Raw genomic sequence first — 25,388 nt, forward strand, 5'->3', positions numbered from 1 at the left:
TCAATATTTGAAAATGTAGAAAACCTCCAAAATATTTAAATAAATGGAATTCTATTATTGTTTAACAGTGCAATTAAAACTCTGATTAATCAAGATTTTTTTTTAATCTCACAATTAATTTTTTCAATTGTTTAATAGCCCTATTAAGGATAGCATCTATTCTAGACTACTGACTCCCTCCCTGCTCCACCCTACAACATTGCTGCATCTATTCCACTCTTTCAATGAGCATTGATCAACTAATATACATAGCTCAATTCCTCTCTTGAATTCAGGCATCTCTCAAACCATCTAGTCTCCCTCTTATCCCCTTTGCACCTCCATCAAAGCCCTCCCTAATCTCACCTTTTCTACAAACAGAAGCCCTTCCTTAGAAGGAGAACCTCCTTCAGTGCTTTTCAGCAGCAGGCTGAAAGTTGCTGATAAAATATTATGATGGCCAGTGCACAGATGATGACAACATGTAGCCATAATGCCATATTCGTACACATCAATACATTTCACGGGGCAAACAGCACAATGCCGTGTTGTGCCATGGCTAATTTGATGGTCTTTCCTGTGATTAAGCAGCCCTCTAGATGCTCCAGGTCGAGTGTCATTGCTATACATGAGAAGCTCCAGGTCGAGTGTCATTGCTATACATGAGAAGCTACTAAAAATGAAATTGAATTTTTTGTGCGAAGTAATTATTGTGCTTGTGAGAACTGAATGGTGTAGCGGCAAAACTGGGAACCTGGAACTCCTGAGTTTTAATCCTGGCTCGGAATGGATGCCTTCTGTGTCACTGGATGAAGCACTTGCGCTGGGATTTTCTAAATGGCCTAAGGGAGTTAGACATCCAAATCCACTTGAAATTCACATGGGATTTATGCATGTGTTTTAAGCTCCTTTAAAAACAAACAAACAAACAAACTGTAAAGTGGGGATAAGCCCTCCCTGCATCACAGACACTGTGCAGATGAATTAGATAATACTTGTAAAACACTTTGAAGCTGAAGAGTGCTGTACTATGCAAGTGCAAAGTATTCTGATATATTCAGAGTTAATCTCTGCCTTTTCTAGCTTTAACACACAATGAAAGCTTGTCCGTATTTTAGAGTAGCACCCTATAATACAATTTTTGAAAACATTTTAAGTGAGAGAAGTAGAGGGAAACGGTTTGAAAGTAGAAAATTTCAAAACAACGATTAACCCACCTATAATTTAAAAATATTCTATTTGATTTTTTTAATCTGTAAAAATAATTTGCTGCTGGGCCCAGACCCTGAATGCCGAGTTTCAGCCTACAGAGATTTTTTTTTTTTAAATGGCTGAGTTATAAACCCTTGAAAAATGCTGACAGATCCTTTACTATAGCAGCACTAGCGGGTGCCCTATAATGAACTTTTAAATGACTTGAGATAATATCAGCAGAGCTTAGCCTGAAATATATTTCTGGTTTTGAGCCTTTGCCAAAGCAAACACAACACATCATAAGTCATCTTCATGATTCCAAGAGCATAAATTGGAGACACTGCATATAAAATCTAAATATTTTGTATCCTTTATATTGAAACTTTGTGCTGTTTTGATGTTATAGAATAATGACAGCTGTGCTCTAAAAGTAATTGTGCAAAGACAAAATATACCACGGTATGTGTCTTGAAAGGCAAAACGTGCACACACTGCCACAGTTATGTCTTGACTTGGTTAAATAGGAGACTTTCCCAGTCATAATAAATTCTTATGTATTTTACTGCTTTAAGTGGAACCCAGGTGGCTTTCAAAATAAAAGCTTGCCATTCTGCCCAAGGAATGTTAATCTTCACTGCAACCCCCTAGTTACTCTATCTTAGCTTTCCAAAGTCACATCTTAAAGCAATAACACGGGTGAAGGATTTTGCCTGCCACACTGAGATAGTCTTTTCAATAACACTGTATATGATGTATCTCTCCGAGTCTGATCTTACATTTCTTCCACAATCAAAACTCCCACTGACTTCAGTAGAAGTTTAGGGTATGACGGGAATGCAGGATTAGGCCCTTTACGTTCATTTTGTGAGTAGAAAGGTTGCCTGATTTGTCCTTCTCTTAGTGTCTTTTTTTAAGGTAGAGTATGCTGTATCCTAGAGGTAGGATTGTGCACAATGGAAAGATCCATACACCAAGCTGGCTCAGAATTCTGTATACATCATAAAATGTTCCTTTGGAGTTGCTCTCCAAATCCTACTTCCTGTACTCAAAGAGAGAATGACAGAGATGAGGAGAACAATTTCCAAACTCAGGAGCCAGAAAAAGAGTGTTTAATTCTGGATTTGAAAATTCAAATCTGCATTTAGGATCCCAAAATAGTTACCTAATCAATGACGTCTGAAAACTGGCCCCACATACTAATCATGAAGCTTTATCTTGGTTGCACCATAGAAACTAATTTCTTTTTTATAGTGTAGGTTGATGATAAGGAGAAACAAAGTGTCTCGCTCAGGGCTTAAAAGATGGATACATTTGCACATCACTAAAACTTAAATAGAAAGAGATCCTATGTCTAAACTGATAAATACTCATTCCACTATGGCCATTGGCCATATCATGGGCTGTCAGGGAATCTGCCTCAGTTGACTAGACTTCTTAGCAACAACCTGGAATTCATCACTGGCATTCATTTAACACCGTGGATTAGTCTCATCATATTCTGCATTTGGATGCAGAGCTATTCCTACCTTGGTTCCAGGGCCGGCTCTAGGCACCAGCAAAACAAGCAGGTGCTTGCGGCACCACATTTGCAGGGGGCGGCACTCTGGCCATCCTTTTTTTTTTTTTTTTTTTAAACTCACTTCCTCCCCTCTCGCAACGCTGCAGAAGCGGAGAACCCATGGGAGCTCTAGTTCCTTGCCTAGCTCTCTGCCTATAGAGCCAGCCCTGGAGCAGGGAAAGAACTACATTTCCCAGCAATCCCTTGGCAGCTATCAACAGGAAAGGGGGGAGGAGGGAGTGAGGTAGCTGAGCCATGCTGCAGCTTGCTGTGAATGGAGAGCTGGCTGCTAGAACGGGGTGGCACTGTGAGTGGGGGACAAGTGTGCCCAGCCCAAGGAGTAGAAGGCTTTGCCCCAGATATCCCCTTCAGAAGACTTCCCCAGACTGGATTAGGGATACTGGTGTGACCTCACCTTGCAGCCCCCAAAGAAGGAATTGGGTGGACTAAAGGGACAGTGCACCTCTCTATCTGAAGCCTAGCAAGGGAGGTATGTGGATCCCACTAGACTTTAAAATGAAAAGTAAGGGAGGGGAGGCTGTGTTAGAGGATCTGGGCAGCTTTAGATACAGTACCAGGCATGTAGGAGGATTTCCACTTCTGAGCCATGGAAGCAGAAATTGACTTTTCCTTTCCAGATATAGCTAATATTCAGAAAGGGAATCTAGCACCTGCCTTCCAGATTTGAACACCCTCAAAATTCAGGAGTGCTCAAGCTCAATTTGGGCAGCTGTTATTTCATTTCTCCCAAATCAAATATACTGATCCACTGTAACTTGCTGTAGAAAAAGTAGGATAAAATTGAGCAAGCAATGCTTCCCAGTGATTTTAAGGACTGGAATTGCTATTTTCAACAGCCATTGCTTTTTTTTTTTAGTTTTATTTGTTTTAAAGGAAGACAGTGATTGCATTGGCAAATTCCCTATAGAAACAAAGAGTGGAAGAAAAGAATAATAAAGGCACCTCAACTTTTCCTCATTTATGTAGGACAGTCTTATAATATGCATCCAGATATCCTCCAATCACACAAGCTGAAAATTGTTCCACTTTACTGCAGTTCTGTAACCATATGGGAACCAATCCTGTCTGTGTTCTGTGCACATCCAAAATTCCTGCTGAATGACCCGCCCTGGGAGCGAGTTACCAGTGACCCAGGGCTGGGACAGCAGGAGGGTGCAGGTTGAGGTGGAGAGCCCAGGGCTGGGGCAGCAAGAAGCGGGGGGGAGCCCAGGGCTGGGGTGGGGGGCATCCACATTTTTTTTTGCTTGGGGCGGCAAAAAACCTAGAGCCGGCCCTGCTTGGTTCTTCCCCAATATCCACATGCATCAGCACTACTACACTTCAGAGCTCATCAGTCCAGACTGCTGGAAATTTCTACATGAAAACTGTGTTACTCTGACAGGGCCGGCTCCAGGCACCAACCCACCAAGCTTGTGCTTGGGGCAGCACCTGGAGGGGGTGGCGCGGTGCAGTGCTCCGGCTCTGGGGAGAACGGAGCCTCAGTGGGCTCGCCGCCGGGGAGAGTGGGGCCGCGACTGGGCTCGCCGCCCTCCCCGCGGCGCTCCGGCCGCCGGGGAGAGCGGAGCCCCAGCTGGGCTCTCCGCCCTCCTCCCTGTGCTCCGGCTGGTCGGGGAGAGCGCCCTGCGGTGCCCTCCCCTGCCACGCTGGGGGGGAGGGGGGAAGAGGGGCGGCAGCAGGAGGCTTTTTTGCCTGGGGTAGCAAAAAAGCCAGAGCCGGCCCTGTACTCTGACAAGATACAACAATCTGGAGTCACCCAGTCTGAATGTGTTGGATGGATTTGTTGTTTGTTCCATATGTTCAATAAACTCGTGGTTTAAATTATTCCAGTTATGCTAAAGAAGGAGTTAGCAGGATTTCTCATGGAAGTGTGGAAACAGGGGTGAGCATACTTCTCAATGGGGGAAAAAAATTCTAGCCATTCATTTGTCCATCTGCCTATCTACCATATTTGAAGGAGATCAGCCAAAACTAGTGGGTCTGATCAGCAGAAGCCGTGTTTTTTAAGGGGCGGGGGAAAGAGTCCTGGTTGCTCTCTCCGTTGTTTTAAATTAATAAAAAGTAGAGCAATACAGGAAGGGATACTGTACTTTTATGATTTTGCAACTGTGCCTGAAACATATCAGAGAGTTAAAGAGGCCCAGAGGACTGAGCTTAAATATTTGATACAAACTGCATGGGGACAGCAGGAAGTTCACTACTGGCTGTGCTTGCCCAGCTTAGTTTTGTTTGTTTAAATAAGATTCTCAGTGAAGCATGTGTGTAACACTGTATGCAGAACACTTTCTAGAGCTGTGTGTTGTTTTCTCCTCCTTCAGGTCTTATTTATGGTAGTCTGTACCATCTAAGGATCTCTCGACACACTTACTTTTTTTTTGGCTCTGCAGGGCTTCATGACTTTTAGATGTACAGTGTATGTTACAATTGTTGCTCAAAATTAATACAGAATACCACTTTTATATTTATCTAGGGTTTTGGTTGCTTTTTTTAGACAAATGAAAACAAAATGCTATAGTGTAAAAACCCCTTGGGATTGGCAAAGGACCCAGAGAGAGTAAGATGCCCAACTCCCATGGGCTTTCTATAGGAGTTGGGCAACTCACTGTCCCTTGTGCCTTTGGAAAGCTCCCACTTAATATACATTCTGTCTTTCCTTCTATAAGTTAACTTTCAGGTTTAAGGTCTGCTGCCGTGGTGATAACTTTGACACTACAAACCAGCAAGGGGGAAATGAAGCTTTTCTTTACTTAGGATTTGGTTTTACAGCACAAGTAGGAGACCTCTAATTTTAATCACAAAGAAGTGATTCGGAATAGGTAAACAAATGTCCGTATCAGGCTATAAACCAAACTACTGAAAACCGTCAAGGGATTTTGTTGTCACTTTAGAAGTCACTCTGTAGTAAATGGTCACATACAAAAACTCAACCTATTAAAACAGTGTGTATGTAAAGGTATGTGCCTTAAGATTAATGTTATGGAGTCAAAGAAAAGCTGTTATTTTTGACATTTTGACATACAATCACTTTAGGATCTGGTTCTTATTAGCCCTTACTCTGCCTTTTAGAGGTCCTTTTTTAAAAAAAAAACCAAAAATGTCAGGAAATTTGGAACAGAAACTTACAATAAAACACGTCCCTTGACCCTATGATCTATCAATCTTTCAAACAAACAAAGATAGCTGGATGACCCAGGAAAAGGTTATTATATATAGTTACCTTATGTAGAAAGGTCAGACTTTCATTACTCACACTGGGGTTAAAAAAAAACCCAATACAAATTAAACATTTTATGAAAAGCTTTAAAATGAATTCTGCATGCTAGTTGGGGTGCTTTCTTTTTTAGGTTTTGTTCTACAGCCTTCACAATTTACACCCTATATTATTCATAAATGAGACATTCAAGAAACAAATTCTCAAATAAAAATGTACACTCCATCAGTGGAAAAGCAAACAAAAGGGACTAATGTACTGTAGCTAAACAAATTTTCAAACACAGCAGCAGTAATTTACTGCTTTGGCTACTAATGGGACCCCACAAATAGAATCAGAATCCCTAGATGTATCCGGAGAACTTGATTTACTGAATATCCCCAGATAATAAAAGAAAATAAAAAGGTAAATGGTGCATGAATGTGAAAGCTGTAATTCTTTCCCTTTCATCACATGAATCAAATTCATATTCAGAGATTTCAGGGGGAAAATCTAGATGTCCCCAAAGGATATGGAGCCAAATACACAAGGCCTTACTCAATTTTTTTTAAATACATTTCTCACTCAGGCCTAATTCTCATTGAGATCATAGGGTGCAAAAACTGATGGCCAGATAGTGACCCTGCTTGTACATACTTGCCATGGGGACAGTGGCTCCTGAGTTCTTCAGTAGGGTAAGCAGGGTTTGCTTCTCACCATGAAAAACACAAGGGGTCCAGCCCCAAAATTAAGTACAATGCAGTTACAGTCACACAGAGGCCCTGCACATCAGCCTTGGCTCTGGGCCACCATAATTCTGAAACCACAATGCCAGCAAGCTCCCTGCTGGCGCCTCGCTCTGGGGCTCCCTTTTTAGAGGGATCCTTGTCTGTACATATTTACTTTCCTTGTCTGTAGGCATTAGGAACAGGAGTGAACACCACATCTCTCCAGCACATGTCCTCCTCCACCTCCTGCTCTCTTCCCTCCTCTTCCCTCTCTCTTTCCCACTCATGCTTAAGTGTGGGATGACTGCTACAAAGATGAATGAACCTCCATTCCTCATAGGGAGGGTGTGATCAATGCATAGAGAGTCCGTTGGGTGCACAGATTGGGACCCTAAGATTTGGCCCACACTAGATTAACCAACTGTTGATTGATTGTGGCATGTCCTTTGGCCACAATGGAAAATCTTGACTCTTGCCATCACGTAATTATCTCTCTGGGGCATGGACTGTCAATTATTATATGTCTGTACCATACCTAGCACAATGGTTCTCAAACTGTTGTATTGTAACCTCCCCTTATAAATTAAAAACACTTTTTAAATATTTAACACTATCATAAATGCTGGAGGCGAAGCAGGGTTTGAGGGTGGAGGCTGGCAGCTTGTGACGCCCCTCCACGTAATAACCTTGCGACCTCCTGAGAGGTCACCCCCTCCCCAGTATGAGAACCCCTGACCTAGCATAATGAGGCCCCGATCTGGTTGACCTCTAAGCACAATATAAAAATTTAGTAATAATAATGGGGCCTGTCAGACAGAAATGGGCAGAAAACAAAACCCTAGCTCTGGATAGTTCTGTACTTTGGGGAGTTTGAATTTTGTGGCTTGGGCCCATTGCTAGTCAGAAAATAAAAATGGTTCCTAAGCCAGGCAAGATGGTCCAATTTCACACCTCCTTGCCAAAACAGATGAGCTATGAAATACAAAAAAAGTAGATAAACAACAGCTGCATAAGTCACAGGCCACTGCTTTGTTGTGGAAATTGGAAACACAACTGAAAAGCTGCTGGGACTGCAAGGAGTCAATGATCTGAAAACATTCACCGTATTATTGCAACACTGATCACTAACTTTGGGCCCGATCATGCCTCCAAGACCTGTAGGGCAAGAGAACGCTCTATATGAGCATCTCCCTTTCCCACATGCAAAGGGGGTATTCCATGATTCCCTGGCAGAGTGCACAAGAAGGCTCTTCAAGGATTCAGGGATCTACAGAAATGCAGTTCACATTCAGTGAAAGAAACAGAGTAGCAGAATGAGATTGCCAATTGCGTCACCCTAAATTAGCTTTCCCTGCAGAAATCTCAAAGAAAGTATGGAGAAGAAGAGGAGTATCCAGCCTGAATGGACCAATTACTCAGATGATTCATAAATGCAAACCTTTTAATGGCTACCCGCGGGGACTTTGTACCTGGAGATCTTTCACTTCTGTGGGCAGAAGCTCTGTAGCAGGTAATGCTATTGATCTATTCTGATGTAATTTTAAAACAGAAAAGTGACCAACCATGATTCTCTTTTCTACTGTGTCAGAAAGTGGCAGTCACTCCGGCTTCTTGCTGCACAATGGGATACTCAGCTGGTATGTGGAGAGGAACGCACAGCTCAGAGAGGCTGGAGACAAATGAAAACAGAGAAGCCATTCCCAGTCTTCAGACTAGCAAGGGTGGGGGAGTGCTGTGGAGACAGAGGGTGTGGCTCTTGGGATGGGGGGATGGAGTGCCTGGCTTTTCTCAGCAGTGGCCCCTCTGGTCCATTATAGAGTGGTTGTGACTGGCTCAGAAGTGCCAATTTTCCAATTAACATCTGCAAAGGTTAAATGATATCTACAATTAAGGGGGGGGGGGCAGGATATTTCAAAGGTGACTCTTCCTTAGCAGTGTTACTGATGTTATCTTTACCTAAGGATGTATTGGTCCTGAACAATCCCTCTACTGTATTAGGCACAGACAGACTCCTCTTCATATTCAAGCCTCTCTCTCTCTCCTTTTAAATAAACAGGCATCCAATGAAAGGAAAAGCCAGCTCTTCCTTTTCAGCGTGCAGCATTTTGTGGGAGGAGAAGCAGCTGAATGAAGGTCACCAACATGCGTTGTCTATTCTAATGTGGGTCAGAAAAGAAAAATCCATCATACCAGGTATATTATGTTGCAACAGTCCAGATTTGATGATGCACCAAACTTGTTGATCGGGAAGTGGAGAAGTAGAGGAGACAAAAAACAAGCAGCCAGGAAGTGGTACAAGGGTACATTTTGGAGACCAGAAATGGATACATCAAACAGGGGGCCCCAGCTCAAGAGATGGGAAGCACTGATCTAAGGCATCAATAACCTAAAGTTATATTCAAGTGAGAAAATAGTCTACTTCATACTGATCTCCAAAAACAAAAAAAGTTACATAAAAACCTGTCATTTCTGCATGAGTTAGTGCCTTGTCAGCAAGGGATAACTTGCAACAACATACTAACGACTTTTTTTTTCTTTTTTGAATTAAAAAGCTAGAAGAAATCCAAAAGGGGTGATATTTAAACCTGTAATTGTGACAAGAACTGCCCTGGAGTAATATCATTTTCTTCTAAAGATATGCTGTCATTAACAGGCTTCTCAGGATTTATGTAGGAAATCTTGCCTGGCACAGGAATGAAGAATTTCCAAGCCTGTCTTAAAAAGTATGTTCCTTATGCAGATACATACTCATTTTCTATGTGAAAGGTGGAACGTACGCCCATCAAAATGCTTCTCCTCCAGGTTCTTGAATTCCTGCTTCAGAAATGGTGAAGTATTTCCCATTCTGAGGGGTTTTTCCTTTGAAGACCAGTGTTCATTAGACTGCTTTCGACCTCATTGTGAGATGACCTCTGTGGGTCCAAAAGCCAAGATGGAGCTTAGAATCCCAGGCCAGGGCTTTCAAAAGTGACTAGTGCTTTTTGGTACCCAACTTGAGACACTTTAAGGGGCCTGGTTTTCAGAGGGAGAGTGCTCAGCTGAAAACCCGGCTCCTTCAAGTTGTCTCAAGTTGGGCACCCAAAAACTAAGGCACTCAAAATACTAGTCACTTTTGAAAGACTTGAACCAAGGCCTCTGGCATGGCATTAGATGAGCATATCAGAGAGAATAACCCCCACCAGCCATCATTTTAATCCAGCTTCACACTGGCACAGCACCTTTCATCAGAGGCATTCAAAGCATTTTACATGCATTAATCAGCCTCACAAACACCTCAGGAAGCGGGTGTTGTTATACCCTTTTTTTCTGTGATGTAGTCCTAAATCTGAAGGTACTGGAATGGTGTGGGCTTGCCCCCAGCAGCGTGACCTCATACACTCAGTCTGTAGCCCATAGGGCTAGCCTGCTTGTTTTATTATATCCTTTCTTATGGGTTTTTTGTTTATTATAATTGATAATAGATTTATAGATAATAGATTTACACCACTGGGGGAAGAAAAGCATGCTCTGCATAATAGCATCCTCCACGTGGTATACTCTGCAAAAAAATCCAAGCAGAAAAATCCATGGGCCACTACTTTGGCAATCCTGAAATAGTACCGGAACAGTGTTCCAGCACATTCCAACTTGACTACACCACTTCCTGTGTCACAAAAGGACAAACAAAGGCACTGAAAGGTTAAGTATCTTGCACAGAATCACTGACTCCCAGCCCCCTAACTGAACTGAACAACAATCCCTCACTATGGCAAAGAAAACTGAAGCTGCCACACTGTTACAACTGTACAGAAGAAAGGCTAGAGTGTGGCTGTTGGGAAAGGACAACAGCATTGGAAAATTAGACTGTATGTGTGAAGGCCCCACATTAATCTGCTTCCCATTCTAAACATTCTTCCTCTTACCCAAAATTACAAGTCACCTTAGTTGGAAAGCATGATTCTGATATTGTGCCAAATGCACTATGGGAGGATTTTCAAAAGTGCTCAGCATTGGCCTAACTCTGATTTCCTAGATACTGTTGATTTCCATTTCCCAGATTGTACACCTCTACCCCGATACAATGCGACCCGATATAACACAAATTCGGATATAACGCAGTAAAGCAGCGCTTTGGGGCGGGCGAGGCTGCGCCCTCCAGCGGATCAAAGCAAGTTCGATATAACGCGGTTTCACCTATAACACAGTAAGATTTTTTGGCTCCCGAGGACAGCATTATATTGGGGTAGAGGTGTATTTCTCATTCTCTCCTCCCTCTCCCCCAATATACATTTTTTTCTCTACTTTATCCTGTTTGTTATAAAATCTCTTTCCTTTGCAGGTCTCTGCCTTTGCAACAGGGGATCATTTCTAATTACCTCTCAGGCTGTGGTACCAAGCAGGGTGACAACCACTCAGTGATGATAAGGCCAAACTCTCTGGCAGACAGTGTAGTATGGAACACTAGTGTAATGCATTCTCACTGGCCTGCCCTCCTCATCAACTAGGCTACTACACATTTAAAATGCACTATACCTGTATGGCCTTCTTGGTTATCCCCAGGTTATAACAGTCCAGTTTTGATGATGTGCCAAACTTGTCGGTCAAGAGGTGGACTTAGACCACCAACTTATTTCACCTAAGATACTGAACTGCCCTCACCTGGTGGTCATGATGAGGTGATGTAAAGAGCAGATTGCAGAACAAAAGAAGCCATCTGCCGCGCACAACAACAACAAGCAGTTTTACTGGTCTTACAAACCCCAGGAACTATGCTACATAGTCTTGAGTGCTCTCTATGATATGCAGACATCTCTCGCAACAGTTGTAGCTTGTAGCTCCTCCTCATCTCAATCTACACGGGAGGTCCACTTCCTAGACACCACAGTACAAATAAGCGATGGCCACATTAACACCACCCTATACCGAAAACCCACCGACCGCTACGCCTACCTTCATGCCTCCAGCTTCCACCCCGGACACACCACACGATCCATCGTCTACAGCCAAGCGCTGAGGTACAACCGCATCTGCTCCAACCCCTCAGACAGAGACCAACACCTACAAGATCTTCACCAAGCATTCTCAAAACTACGATACCCACACAAGGAAATAAAGAAACAAATAAACAGAGCCAGACGTGTACCCAGAAACCTCCTGCTACAAGACAGGCCCAAAAAAGAAACCAACAGAACTCCACTGGCCATCACCTACAGTCCTCAGCTTAAACCTCTCCAACACATCATCAGTGATCTACAACCATCCTGGACAATGATCCCTCACTTTCACAGAACTTGGGAGGCAGGCCAGTCCTCGCCCACAGACAACCCGCCAACCTTAAGCATATTCTCACCAGCAACCACGCACCGCACCATAACAACTCTAACTCAGGAACCAACCCATGCAACAAACCTCGATGCCAACTCTGCCCACATATCGACACCAGCAACACCATCACAGGACCTAACCAGATCAGCTACATCATCACCGACTCATTCACCTGCATGTCCACCAATGTTATATATGCCATCATGTGCCAGAAATGCCCCTCTGCTATGTACATTGGCCAAACTGGACAGTCACTATGCAAGAGGATAAATGGACACAAGTCAGATATCAGGAATGGCAATATACAAAAACCTGTAGGAGAACACTTCAACCTCCCTGGCCACACAATAGCAGATGTAAAGGTAGCCATCTTACAGCAAAAAAACTTCAGGACCAGACTCCAAAGAGAAACTGCTGAGCTCCAGTTCATTTGCAAATTTGACACCATCAGATCAGGATTAAACAAAGACGGTGAATGGCTATCCAACTACAGAAGCAGTTTCTCCTCCCTTGGTGTTCACACCTCAACTGCTAGCAGAGCACCTCACCCTCCCTGATTGAACTAACTTCGTTATCTCCATACTGATTTATACCTGCCTCTGGAAATTTCCATTACTTGCATCTGAAGAAGTGAGGTTCTTACCCACGAAAGCTTATGCTCCCAGTACTTCTGTTAGTCTCAAAGGTGCCACAGGACCCTCTGTTGCTTTTTACAGATTCAGACTAACTCGGCTACCCCTCTGATCCTCATCTCAAGTATATTTGAACTGGCAACCCAGGGATGAAGGGCTTTGTATCCTGTTACTGATCCCCTGAGCTAGGCTGTCTCCCAACCACAAAGTCCTTTTTTCTGAAGTGTGCATGAGAGTAGTTTTCATTTGAAATAAAATATCTTTTTGATCCCGTTTTAGTTTTTCAGTTTCATTCATGACATTCTTTCCCTGCAGGAAACACACCATAATTGAAGGGTAGAAGAAAAGAGAAAAAATGGTACTGGCTGAGATTCTGCTATTGTAAAAAGTGATTATTTTTATTTTGATGTGTAGTTTGTTTGTTTTAAGGTTTTGGTGAGAAACCACCTTCTCCCTCCCATCAATCGCCGCTTTCAACAGCTCTTCACGGGTGACTGCGTCTCTTTTAAATTTCATTTCCTGTTAAAAAGAATAAACAGGCAATGGTTTAATGCTGTCGATTTGGCTTATTTAATAGAAATTGAAACTTAAATGAGGCTCAGTTGTGAGTCAATTACTGAAGAAGCCGGCAAGCTGGGAGAAAACTTTAAAACGATTACTCATTGAGTTTTGTAATATTGTTTAACAATACTGTGTTAAAAAAAAATAAAGAAGAAATATTCAAGCAAGGGATGTTAACTTCCAAGCAGCAGTAGGTACAGTAAGAACCACTTAATAGGAACAGTTGCTTAATTGGGAAACTTGGCTGGGAACCATAAGCTTTAAAATCTGTTTTATTGGGACTTCTGAGATCTCCTGCCAGATTGTAGGAAGACAGGTGGAAGCTGATTTCTTGAAATCCTAGGTGCTAGTGAGGTGGAAATTGAAGTGTAAATGTAATTTCCTCCTCCTAGGCTTCAACTCGACTGACTAGCATGTCCTACAGTTCAATTTGCCTTACCTAAGCTAGCGTTTTAGAGCATATTAGTTAGGACATGGTAGCTAACATTTAAAAAAAATCTAGGTTTTTTATCCTGTACAAGACAAAACATGTGTGTTACTTTGTTCTCATGCATTTTTACAGAATCAGGTTCTGAGACTGTAAGCTTTTTGGGCAGCAAATGTGTCTTAATCCACGTCTGTAAATCTATGTTTTAGTTGTGTAAATGTATAGTTCTGTAGAAATGACAATAAGAGCTGAGGATAATGATGAAGTTGTAATCCCCTTGGAATGCAGAAGTTACCTCAGCAGGTGATAACTGTTGCATTCCAAGTGGATTAGCACAGTGAACTTTTTATCCATTGTCAGTCATGGATGTTATTAACAGGTGCCACTGAAACAATGCTGAAAACAGTTTAACCGCTAGTGTAGACAGGACCCAATCACATTCAGCACCATCACAGAAACCTTACTCTGAGCAGTAAAATGACCTGATGCTCAAAATTACTGAAGAAGCCGGCAAGCTGGGAGAAAGCTTTAAAATGATTACTCATTGAGTTTTGTAATGGTGGCAGCAGACAGAGCCGTGTCTACATTAACACTCCTACCACCGCTTCCTGTTGGAACTGAAATGTTGGCAGCAATAGTGGGAAATGTTGACTCTAGTTGGTGTAACTTGCACGCTGAGGAGCTGGAAGAAGGTGTACAGTGAAGTAGGCAGTAACCCACACCTTTATGATATACTTTCTTCTGGCTATCAATTTTGAATCTCAGGACAATGGCTGTAAATTACACTGGTCTACAATTTTTGAGAAGTCGTCTTCTTCAGAGATAAAATGTGCTATTTATTATGTATTTTGATGTGCTGAATTCAAATATGACAATTAAAACAACTGATTGGCTACTGTTTCTAAGATATTTAAGTTTTTACATTTTATGTCTATGTATATTGTGTAGATGATAGAGTTTTAATCATAAATTGTAAACCTAGATCTTTTCATGTGTTTATGGTTGCTTTACATGATAATATCTCACCTGTCCTGTTTATGTACACTTTAAAAATCAGTAAAAGGATTATATAAATAAAATTTATTATGGAACAAAAGGAAAAAAACTATTCTGTACATAATTTAGTCCTATTCAGTGTCTACTCGGCGCTTCTTGGCTTGTCTCTTGTATTCATTAAATGGAGCATCTCTTGTCACTGTCCAGCAATAGTCTGCAAGCATTGATGGGCTCCATTTGCCCTGATAGCATTTCTCCATTGTTGCAATGTCCTGGTGAAATCGCTCGCCGTGCTCATCGCTCACTGCTCCTCAGTTCGGTGGAAAAAAATCTAGATGAGAGTGCAAAAAATGTATGTTTAGTGACATGTTGCAACCAAGGCTTTTGTATGCCTTGAGGAGGTTTTCCACCAACAACCTGTAGTTGTCTGCCTTGTTGTTTCCGAGAAAATTTATTGCCACTAACTGGAAGGCTTTCCATGCCGTCTTTTCCTTGCCACGCAGTGCATGGTCAAATGCATCATCTCGAAGAAGTTCACGAATCTGAGGACCAACAAAGACACCTTCCTTTATCTTAGCTTCACTTAACCTTGGAAATTTTCCACGGAGGTACTTGAAAGCTGCTTGTGTTTTGTCAATGGCCTTGACAAAGTTCTTCATCAGACCCAGCTTGATGTGTAAGGGTGGTAACAAAATCTTCCTTGATTCAACAAGTGGTGGATACTGAACACCACTTTTCCTCCCAGGCTCCAATGACTATCGGAGTGGCCAATCTTTCTTGATGTAGTGGGAATCTCTTGCACGACTATCCCATTCGCAGAGAAAATAGCAGTACTTTGTGTATCCAGTCTGCAGACCAAGCAAGAGAGCAACAACCTTCAAATCGCCACAAAGCTGCCACTGATGTTGCTCATAGTTTATGCACCTCAAAAGTTGTTTCATGTTGTCATAGGTTTCCTTCATATGGACTGCATGACCAACTGGAATTGATGGCAAAACATTGCCATTATGCAGTAAAACAGCTTTAAGACTCATCTTTGATGAATCAATGAACAGTCTCCACTCATCTGGATCGTGAACGATGTTGAGGGCTGCCATCACACCATTGATGTTGTTGCAGGCTACAAGATCACCTTCCATGAAGAAGAATGGGACAAGATCCTTTTGACGGTCACGGAACATGGAAACCCTAACATCACCTGCCAGGAGATTCCACTGCTGTAGTCTGGAGCCCAATGGCTCTGCCTTACTCTTGGGTAGTTCCAAATCCCTGACAAGGTCATTCAGTTCACCTTGTGTTATGAAGTGTGGTTCAGAGGAGGAGGATGGGAGAAAATGTGGGACCTGTGACATTGATGTGACATTCAGGACCAGAAGTTTCATCCTCATCCTCTTCCTCGTCTGACTCAAGTGAGAATGATTCTGGTGCATCAGGAACCGGCAGTCCTTCTCCATGGGGTACTGGGCGTATAGCTGATGGAATGTTTGGATAATGCACAGTCCACTTTTTCTTCTTTGACACACCTTTCCCAACTGGAGGCACCATGCAGAAGTAACAATTGCTGGTATGATCTGTTGGCTCTCTCCAAATCATTGGCACTGCAAAAGGCATAATTTCCTTTTCCTGTTCAACCACTGGTGAAGATTTGTTGCACAAGTGTTGCAGCATATGTGTGGGGCCCACCTTTTGTCCTGATCTCTTAATCATAGTGGTTATACTGCGCTTTTGTGATGCAAAAGTCACTTCACCACAAACATAGCAGAAGTTATCTGCACTGTTCACACAAGTACGAGGCATCTCTGCTCACTTTGGCTAAACAGAAATGTGTCCCTTTGCAAAATCAAACACTGACAAATAAGAGAGCATGACACTGTATGATTTCTAGAGCTGATATAGGGCAATTTGTTCAGCAGAGTGATGTAAGCTTCGTTATGATTGCATCATCCATGACTTCTAGGAATAACATGATGCAATTCATACCATGTGTGACGCAATACCAGCTTCAGATTGCATCATTCATTGTTTTGCCTAAAAAGCAAGTACTGTCGAAACCCAGTCATAGATTTATTCATAGATCCAGTCAAAGATGTATGTTAATCATTTCTGGTTTAAATTGAGATCCCTTCCCTTTATAACTCACTTATCCTCCGCCATTCCCAAGTCAGAGGTCGTATATACTGACCCAATAGCATATCTTGAAAACTGGAGCCAATCAACAATTTTAAGCATCATTTTCATTCTCAGTGCCCAGAGTAAAGTTTGACTACATTTATTTCAGAAGCATTTTGGCTGTAGAGCAGTGTTATCTAAGAGAGTCACAGGCCATGTCCGCACTGCAGACATCTAAAAAAAAATAAAAAATCCTCAGCAGTGTTAACCCTACTGTAGAAGAATGGCTGTGGCTAGACCTATTTTTGCTACCAGCTGAAAAGTCTAATCAAAACAGTGATAAAAATGACTCTGGTCACAGGAGTCTTGCCTAAACAAACTCTCCCATTGGGACTAACAATGGTAGGAATATTTAGGGCAAAGTTCTCCAGTATAGATTAAGTTCAATTTAGTGAAAGGTTAATTTATTCTATTTTACATATAGCTTCTGAACTTTGCCCTTTGAATATGTTTTTGCAGAAGCATGTAGGGAGGATGAGCTTCTGGAGTCTGTGCAAAAGCAGCATTCAATTTAATATACCTTATTATTGTTCTTTAACGTAGTTTTTTTAATGCAAGATTGTAAAGTCAAGTGCTCAAAAGTTAGGTATAGTATCCTCCTCCACATTTTACAGATGAGGAACTGAAGGACAGAAAGAATAAAGTCAAAAAAGTGTCCACTAAGTTTGGTACCCACTCTGAGTGCCCAGCAGCTGGACTGCATCTACCATGAGACCAGGGGCTGATTTTTCAGAGTATTTAGCATTTTAAATTACTTTCTATAATCCGAGCACACCACCCATTGACTTCATTTGCAATTGCAAGTGCTCAGCACTTCTGCAAATCAGCCCCTGGGTATTTCAAGTTGGGGGCACAGAAAATGAAGTGGCAACCTGTGAAAAGATTGGTTTAAGGGACTCGCTTAGCATGATAGGAACTCTGCAGCAGACACTGGGACAGAATCCAATTCCTCAGGGGAGCATTCAACTGCCTTAGCCAAAGGCCCTCCTTACTCTTCTTGCGGTCCTGTGCCTCATTCACTACAGACCTTCCAATTTCTGCCAGAAAGCTGGGATCCTACAGACAACAGTTTCCTTCACTACACAACCCTGAATCATCCCCAGCTCACGGTCCATCCTGTGTACGGGTCCTAAGGAACAAAATAATATGGGATCACTTAATAAAGGATGTATCATAATGCATACACACAAAGGGCCCAAATTAAGGTTGCATACACAACCATAATTCTGGAATTTCCTATCTTTTGCCTGCTTGACTCTGTGACCTTTACATTTTTAATGCACTTTTTCTATCTTTTCTATGTAGTTTCCTATGTTCTAAAAAACCGAATACAAACCACCCAACTCAGAAATTCCTCCAGGTGGAAGGAACCATATTGACCTTCACATGGGCCATCAGCAGAAGAACGTTTTAGATCTATAGCACAGGCCTCTGCCACTTGAGCTAAGAGGGTAACCGATACAGTAATATGTTGTTATCCTCTGTGGACCAACCACTGGAGGGAGATAAGACATTTTGCCAGTGGGTTTCACAGCTATTTGCTGACCGCTGAGAGATATTGAGACTCAGGAATCCTGTGCTTTAGTGCTTACAAAAGCCTTCTGATCTGTCCCCCAACAAGCCTGATCCCTTTTACCCAGGTCCTCTCCAGCTCGCCCCGTCTCAGTCCTCCTCCCACAAAACCAGTTCCTGTTCCAGTCTACTTCTCCCCTCTTCTCACAGCTCTTACCATCTTCCTCAACTGCTCCTCGCCCCTCTGCATTGCAGTCGAAGGCTACTTCTTTCTCCTCCATGCTGTCTTGGTGCCAGCGGTGGGAGCATTAAGAGTACATGAGAGACATCTTCCTGCTCTCAGTTCTGCTGCTTGGCACTTCTCTCTCTCAGATGCAATTGCAGGGAAAGTCATGCTGAGCCCTTGCAGCACTGCGATTTAACATTTGCAGTTGCTCTGTGGGGATGATGCATGTGTAGACTGGCCAGGACAAAGGAGCTAGGATGGGCTGGAGCATGATCAGTTCAGATAGAATCTTTGAAGGATTTAGCAGCCAAACTCTAAAAAGACTCTACTGAGAATATGTGAACTGTGATTTTTCAGGGAGTTTTCTAATGTGGTCAGATTTTGGCAGAATTTCACAGGTATGGAAAAAAGTACATCTATGACAAGAGGATGAAACAGATGTACTATTTCTTTAGAATGGGCAAAACAACATATTTTCCCCTGACTTTGTTCTCTGCAATGGCAGACACCTGTCAAAGGACACTTCAACCCAAATTATTAAAGTTAGACAAAGTTACAAGCAACTGAAAACAGGGTCTTTAAATGAAAGTGTTAGGGAAACTTAACTAAACGCGTTCTACCATTTCCACCTAAAAAAAATAAAATCGCATTAGAAGTATTTGAGAGACCAGACTGGTCCAGAAAGATGCAGGTCACAGGCTTCCAATAAAAACTAAAAGAGGCTGAACAATCTGGCTTACATTACCTATGCTGCATAATTCATGAAATGAAAGGGGATGAGAAATACATTTCTTTTTTTTTCCTCACAATTTATGTCCTTTGGTGTGTTCAAACTCTCACATAATTACTGATTACAAACGTTTAGAAGTATTTTTCTCTTCTACTAACCTAATGTCTTGAAATTTCATAGTAAACACATACAGGCAAACTGATTCTGGCCAATGCTTATTAATTTTGAGAGCAGATCCTAAGATCCACCAGCTGAAATGTCAGGCAGGACATAAACTTCTTTAATTCACATCTTGAAATATTTTTACCATGTGGAACATTTTATTGAGTGGAGGGGGAGGAACCCAACATTTTTCAAAAATCACAGAATTGCATGTAATTGAATGTCAAAGGTTTGTCTTAGTTCCACTCTCCTCCCGTTTACTTACTGATTTGAATAAGAAAGCCAAAAAGAATATGTGAGGAGTAAAGCCTGGTTTTACATCTTTCTGTTTTCTCTCTCCACTTACCTTTGTCTAGTTCACTTGAAATGTTCCATGATGATGTCGGCATTAAATCAGCAGAGACTGACAAATTTGTTTCTGAAAAGGAGAGGAAAAACACAACAGTTAATATATTAATTTACAGAATTACTTGATCTTTCCAAAGACAATGCCTTCTGAACAAGCTAATTTAAATACCACTGTTTTTAAAAATCTAATGGATGCTCCACCTTGCCATGCTGAAGTGTACGAGCAACAGTGCTGGTCAAGGGAAAAAGGCAAGGTCAGCCTGGAATTTTGTTTTGCAATGCAATCATTGTTTAAAATGTATGATTGTGAGACTTTATATTAATTAAGCAACACATTTTGGGGGAAATATTCAGCTCGTCTCTTCTAGCTGTGTGGAGGTGGAATATTACAGTATCACACCCAAGTATCAGAGGGGTAGCCGTGTTAGTCTGAATCTGTAAAAAGCAACAGAGGGTCCTGTGGCACCTTTAAGACTAACAGAAGTATTGGGAGCATAAGCTTTCGTGGGTAAGAACCTCACTTCTTCAGATGCAAGAGACTGCATCTGAAGAAGTGAGGTTCTTACCCACGAAAGCTNCTTCAGATGCAGTCTCTTGCATCTGAAGAAGTGAGGTTCTTACCCACGAAAGCTTATGCTCCCAATACTTCTGTTAGTCTTAAAGGTGCCACAGGACCCTCTGTTGCTTTTTACAGTATCACACCCAGTACTCTGACAAGAAAAACATAGCATGCTTCAAGGTGGCTGAATGTATTATCAATTAACATTTCTAAGGGGCCTATTCCTGCAAGTCCATGCTCACAGAAACAGTCATTGCTTATGCAAATAATCCCACTGAATTCACTGGGACTACTTGTGAGAGCAATCCCTCCTCACATGGGTAAGGGCTTGATCTGTGCATCAACAACATCCTATCTCAGTTGGCTCTTGGAAAGTCTAGTTGCTGCTACTAATTTATTTATTTTTTAAAGAAAAGACTCTGGATAAGTTTTATTTTGCAGGGTCAATCTGAAATGTCTTCATTTTTAACACCATCTAGGCATATTTTTCAGTAACCTCGGCTCTTTCATTTATTGCTACAGGGCTTTATATTTATTTGTTTTTTTTTAAATCTTATACTATCCATGCACACAGCAAGATTACACAGAATCCTGCTAAAGAAAACTGACAACTCAGTTCAGTCCCCCAAATTTGTTTTTAAAAGACACCCCTAGTAGGAACACAGATGTGTCCATTACATTTAAAACAATGAAACCTTTTTACAAATGTGTAAACTCCACTGCAGTGCTGTGAATCCACTGCCCAAAGGATCCAGGGGGCAGAGTACTGCAGCTCTATTTGGAGCCCACTATTGGATTCCACCTGCACCGGTCCAGTAGCAGGATCAGAGGTGGAGGGGTGTAACCCACACCTACAAAGTGTGCCCCCCTAGCATGGCTGGCCCAGAGTTTATGAGGCTGCTATAGCCTGTGAGCTAGCAGAATCACCTCTTTTAGCTGAAATGTCAGAGGATCAAGCCGGAGGTCTAGGTTCACTGCTGATAACCCACCCAAGGGTGATGGGAGATGCATTACAGTGGGATTGGGTTAATACATGCAGGAACAACAACAAAATGAAACTGAATTCAGCTTCATTTTCCAAACTGAAACACAGGAAATTTCCAGAATAAATAGTGGAAAGTAAACACGATTTCTATACTTCTTCAGTTTTAATACTCTGCATTCATTGTGCACCCAAAGCATGGTCCTGCATTCACTGTGCACCCAAGCTTAAGCTGATTTCAGTAGGGCCAGTTAATAGAAGTCAGGATCAGGAAGCTAAGATGTTAATAAAGATAAGAATATGATTTGTATTCTGACACTGCCCTGTTAACATGTTCTAAGCAATCAAAACAGAGTATGTCTTCTATACCTAGAAAATAATTTCATGGATAAAAATTGTCAGCACAAAGATATTCAAATCTATTCTACTTTTATTTCATCTTTTAAGTGGCTTTTTTATTTAATAAATGGTATGCGCAAACTCACAAATGCACGAAGTAATAAGATATGGCCACTACCCTTTCCTTATAAATACCCTCTTTCTTACAAGCCCACCTGGTAGCACTGCTTATTTAAGAGTCTGTCAAGCATTTCCAATGTAAACACAGTATTTGAAGGCATTATAAGTCATCCATTTTCATGGGGCTGATCTAGATATACAAGATAGAAACACACTCAGTGGGGCCAGATCCTCAGCTAATGTAAGCTGGCATAGCTCCACCTAAATCAGTGGAGACATCTATTTACACCAGCTGCAGTTTTGGCCAAGCCTATACATCCCTGTGCACTCTTAGATAGTGTGTGTGTGTAATAAATATTTTCCCAGAGATATGTCATATTTCCCAGTGACGCAGACTCGATGACAGGATCTTCCATTCTGCTGCACAGCCTAAGCACGAGAGATTTGCCTCAGGATGCCATAGTCTATCTGTCTGAATTTCTTGGATTTTGTGGGATTAAACCTAAAATTGACTTTATTCCAGATTCATCTATTATTCATGTTAATGCTTAGATTTAATAATCAATTGCCATATATACAGTACCTACCATGCCATACTGATTTTAGGGACAATTTCTCTGAATCTCTCATGGCTTCCCCAACAGTAGTCTGTCTTGCTGATTGAATACAATGTCAGACTGCTGTCTACTGCATAGATCCATGGTATTGCTGACAGCAAACATGGTCACCATATACCTCCATGCACTAATTGTACTACTCAGAGAGCCTTAGATCTGAGGCTGTAATGGAGATAATCCCTTTGAGAGATACATTAAGTGACTGTATTGGACCTTGTGATAATTAGTTCTTGGTTTTCATGGCAATAGCTGAGAGCCAGCAACAACTGAGAGACAATGGGCCAATCTTGAGGTGAAAATGGTCCCTGTTTCCAGAGGTGAAAGTAAGCCGGTACGCCCCGGTATGGATCGGCTTCCCCTGGTGGCAATTTAAAGGGCCTATGGCTCCCAGCAGCGGCAGGAGCTCCAGGCCCTTTAAATTGCCACCAGAGCCCTGCTGCCAGAGCCCTGGGGAAGTGGCAGTGAGGCTCGGGCTGCGATTTAAAGGGCCCGGGGCGCCTGCCACAGCTACCACCCCTGGCCCTTTAAATCGTCCCCAGAGCTCTGGGGTAACGGCGGTGGGTCTCTGGCGGCTATTTAAAGGATCCGGGGCTGCGGCAGCCGCTACAGCCTTGGCCCTTAAAATAGCCGCCAGAGACCTGCCGCCACTACCCCAGGGCTCTGGCAGGCTCCGGGGATGATTTAAAGGGCCCAGAGTGATAGCAGCTACCGGATCCCCGGTCCCTTTAAATTGTCCCTGGAGCCCTGCTGCCAGAGCCCTGCGGAGACGGTGGCAGGGCTCTGGCAGCTATTTTAAGGGCTGGGACGGTAGCGGCTGTCGCAACCCCGGATTCTTTAAATAGCCGCCGGAGCCCTGCCACCACTACCCCAAGGCTCCTGGGACGATTTAAAGGGTCCAGGGCTCTGGTAGCCACTACTGCCCCGGGCCCTTTAAATCGTCTTCGGAGCCTGCCAGAGCCCTGGGGTAGCGGCGGCGGGGCTCAGGCGACAATTTAAAGGGCCAGGGGCTCCCGGCTGCCGCTACTGCAACGGAGCCCCAGACCCTTTAAAGCTCCACCTCTGCAGCTGGTAGCTCCGGGAGTGATTTAAAGGGCCCGGGGCTCCCAGTTGCTGCTACCACAGTCCCATCCCCGGGCCCTTTAAATCCTGATTTAAAGTGCCCGGGGATTTAAAGGTCCTGCCTCTTCTGGTAGAGGCCCTGTCCTCTTGTGGTTGAGGCCCCGCCCCCTCCTAAGTACTCCGGAGTACCAGTAAGTCCTTTAAGTTACTTTCACCCCTGCCTGTCTCCCACTCAGGGGAGTTCCACAGCAGCTTGATTCTCAGGCTTGGGTGCTAGGTCACACTCTGCAGGGATCTGATGCGGCTCAAAAGGAAGTGGGCTGAGTTCATGAAAACGAGCTACTCTCTGTCCTCTCCACTGTCCATCTTTCTTGGAACCTGACCCTTGGGTCATCCCTGCTCAGAGAGCCTAGAGGCTTCTGTAAACTTGTGGCAATAATCTTGTGGACTCACATGCAGGAAATAGAGAGGAAAACACTGGGGCTCTTAGACTGGGGTGCTCTTTATGAGCCCTCCCTTCTCCAAAATCGGTGCTTATATGTGTGATATTGGAGGGGTTTTAGGTGCTTTGCTTCCCCCCATTGACACATCCTATTCCTTAGGAAGAGGACATTCAGCTGCGTTTCAGATGTCAGCCCTTCAGGCTAGGACTAGTAGGCACCCTAAGTATCTCCTCAGTTGAGGAGATCCTGCCAAACAAAAAGAGACATCCGAGGAGGATCTGCACCATTGGCATCACTTCTTAGGAACCCCATTGGAGTGGGGTTGGGGGGAATTTCCGACTATTTCTCAGAGAAGAGTTGGGCTGATAGGTCACAGAGCATTAGCGGGTCAGTCACATACTTTCCAGAGCATAGAACAACTCATGTCTCACTCAATACAAGCTGAGGAGACTGTATCACTAACATACAGTCTTGAGTGTTCCACAGGCCAGTGTCCGAGCTTTATAATATAGGGAAGCACTGAACAAAACAATATAGGAGAGGAGTGTGTGACCATTACATTTCAGAGCATTAGCAAAAAAACAAGCCCAGCAAACAACCCATGAAACTAGGGATCATGTGAAAACTGATCTCATGAATGTTTTCAGAAATACTGATGTTACATCTTACTGTGCAGCGACAACATAAGCAAATTGAAATGGGATTAACATTTGTTGTGTAAATGTTAACAGCTTAAATGACTTCTGTAAGAAGAGCAAACTAGGAGGGAAAAAACAAACTTTTGTTGATTACACCGGAAAGAACTACTATAAACCTAGGAACAACTGCCATACAGACTCAGATCAGTATGCTCCATCTAGTCCAGTATCCTGTCACTGACAGTAGCCAGTATCAAGTGCTTCAGAGGAAGGTGCATGAAATCCTACAGGAGGTAGTTATGGGATAACCTGCAAACAGGAAAATCAATATTGCTGCCCCCCAGAAGTTCAAAAATCGAGATGGGCTTAAAAATGAGATTTCAAAAATAATACATTTTGGGTTCCATCTATTCCCCTTCAGATGTCAAAGCATTTAGGGTTCACCTTTTCAAACTTTTATTCACAGCTGTAAGGGCTAGAAACGTCCTTTTTTTTTTTTTTTTTTTTTTTTACAGAATTAAAGCCAAGATTCCATTATAATAACCTTATTCCAGCAGCTGCATTTTTAAGAAAACACCAGATATTATTAGACTTGTAATGAAATTGCAAGAGTTGGCAACACTGAAAGTTTCCTCCTAATCCCCAGAAAATATATAAATGCTTGGTGGAGAACAAGCGCTCTGAGTCATGTTGTTAACTAAGCTTGTGGCTGATATTGCCTTGAGTGTACTGAGAGATACATATTGCTGCTGCACAATTGGTCATTAAGGTTAGCACAGTTACAGCCTGTGAGGCACGTACAGCACTGAGCAGTGTCTTTATTATAATAATATAAACTAGGCAGAATCCATCTGGAAACTTAAAATGCAACTGGGAAGCCAAAACACTTCTCATGGC

The 25,388-nt window shown here is 42.7% G+C and overlaps 1 protein-coding gene across 2 annotated transcripts in view; it reads right to left on the reverse strand.

Annotated features, from left to right (window-relative positions):
* Positions 1 to 25,388, reverse strand: part of ROR1 (receptor tyrosine kinase like orphan receptor 1) — a 256,201-nt gene that overhangs the window by 67,064 nt on the left and 163,749 nt on the right. For both annotated transcript variants that reach the window (XM_034778853.1, XM_034778854.1), the window contains exon 2: positions 19,733 to 19,804. In XM_034778853.1, coding sequence (XP_034634744.1) covers positions 19,733 to 19,804 — 72 coding nt within the window. The remainder of the gene's footprint in view (positions 1 to 19,732; positions 19,805 to 25,388) is intronic.

This window comes from Trachemys scripta, chromosome 8, assembly GCF_013100865.1.
Source record: "Trachemys scripta elegans isolate TJP31775 chromosome 8, CAS_Tse_1.0, whole genome shotgun sequence".
Classification (NCBI taxonomy): Eukaryota; Metazoa; Chordata; order Testudines; family Emydidae; genus Trachemys; species Trachemys scripta.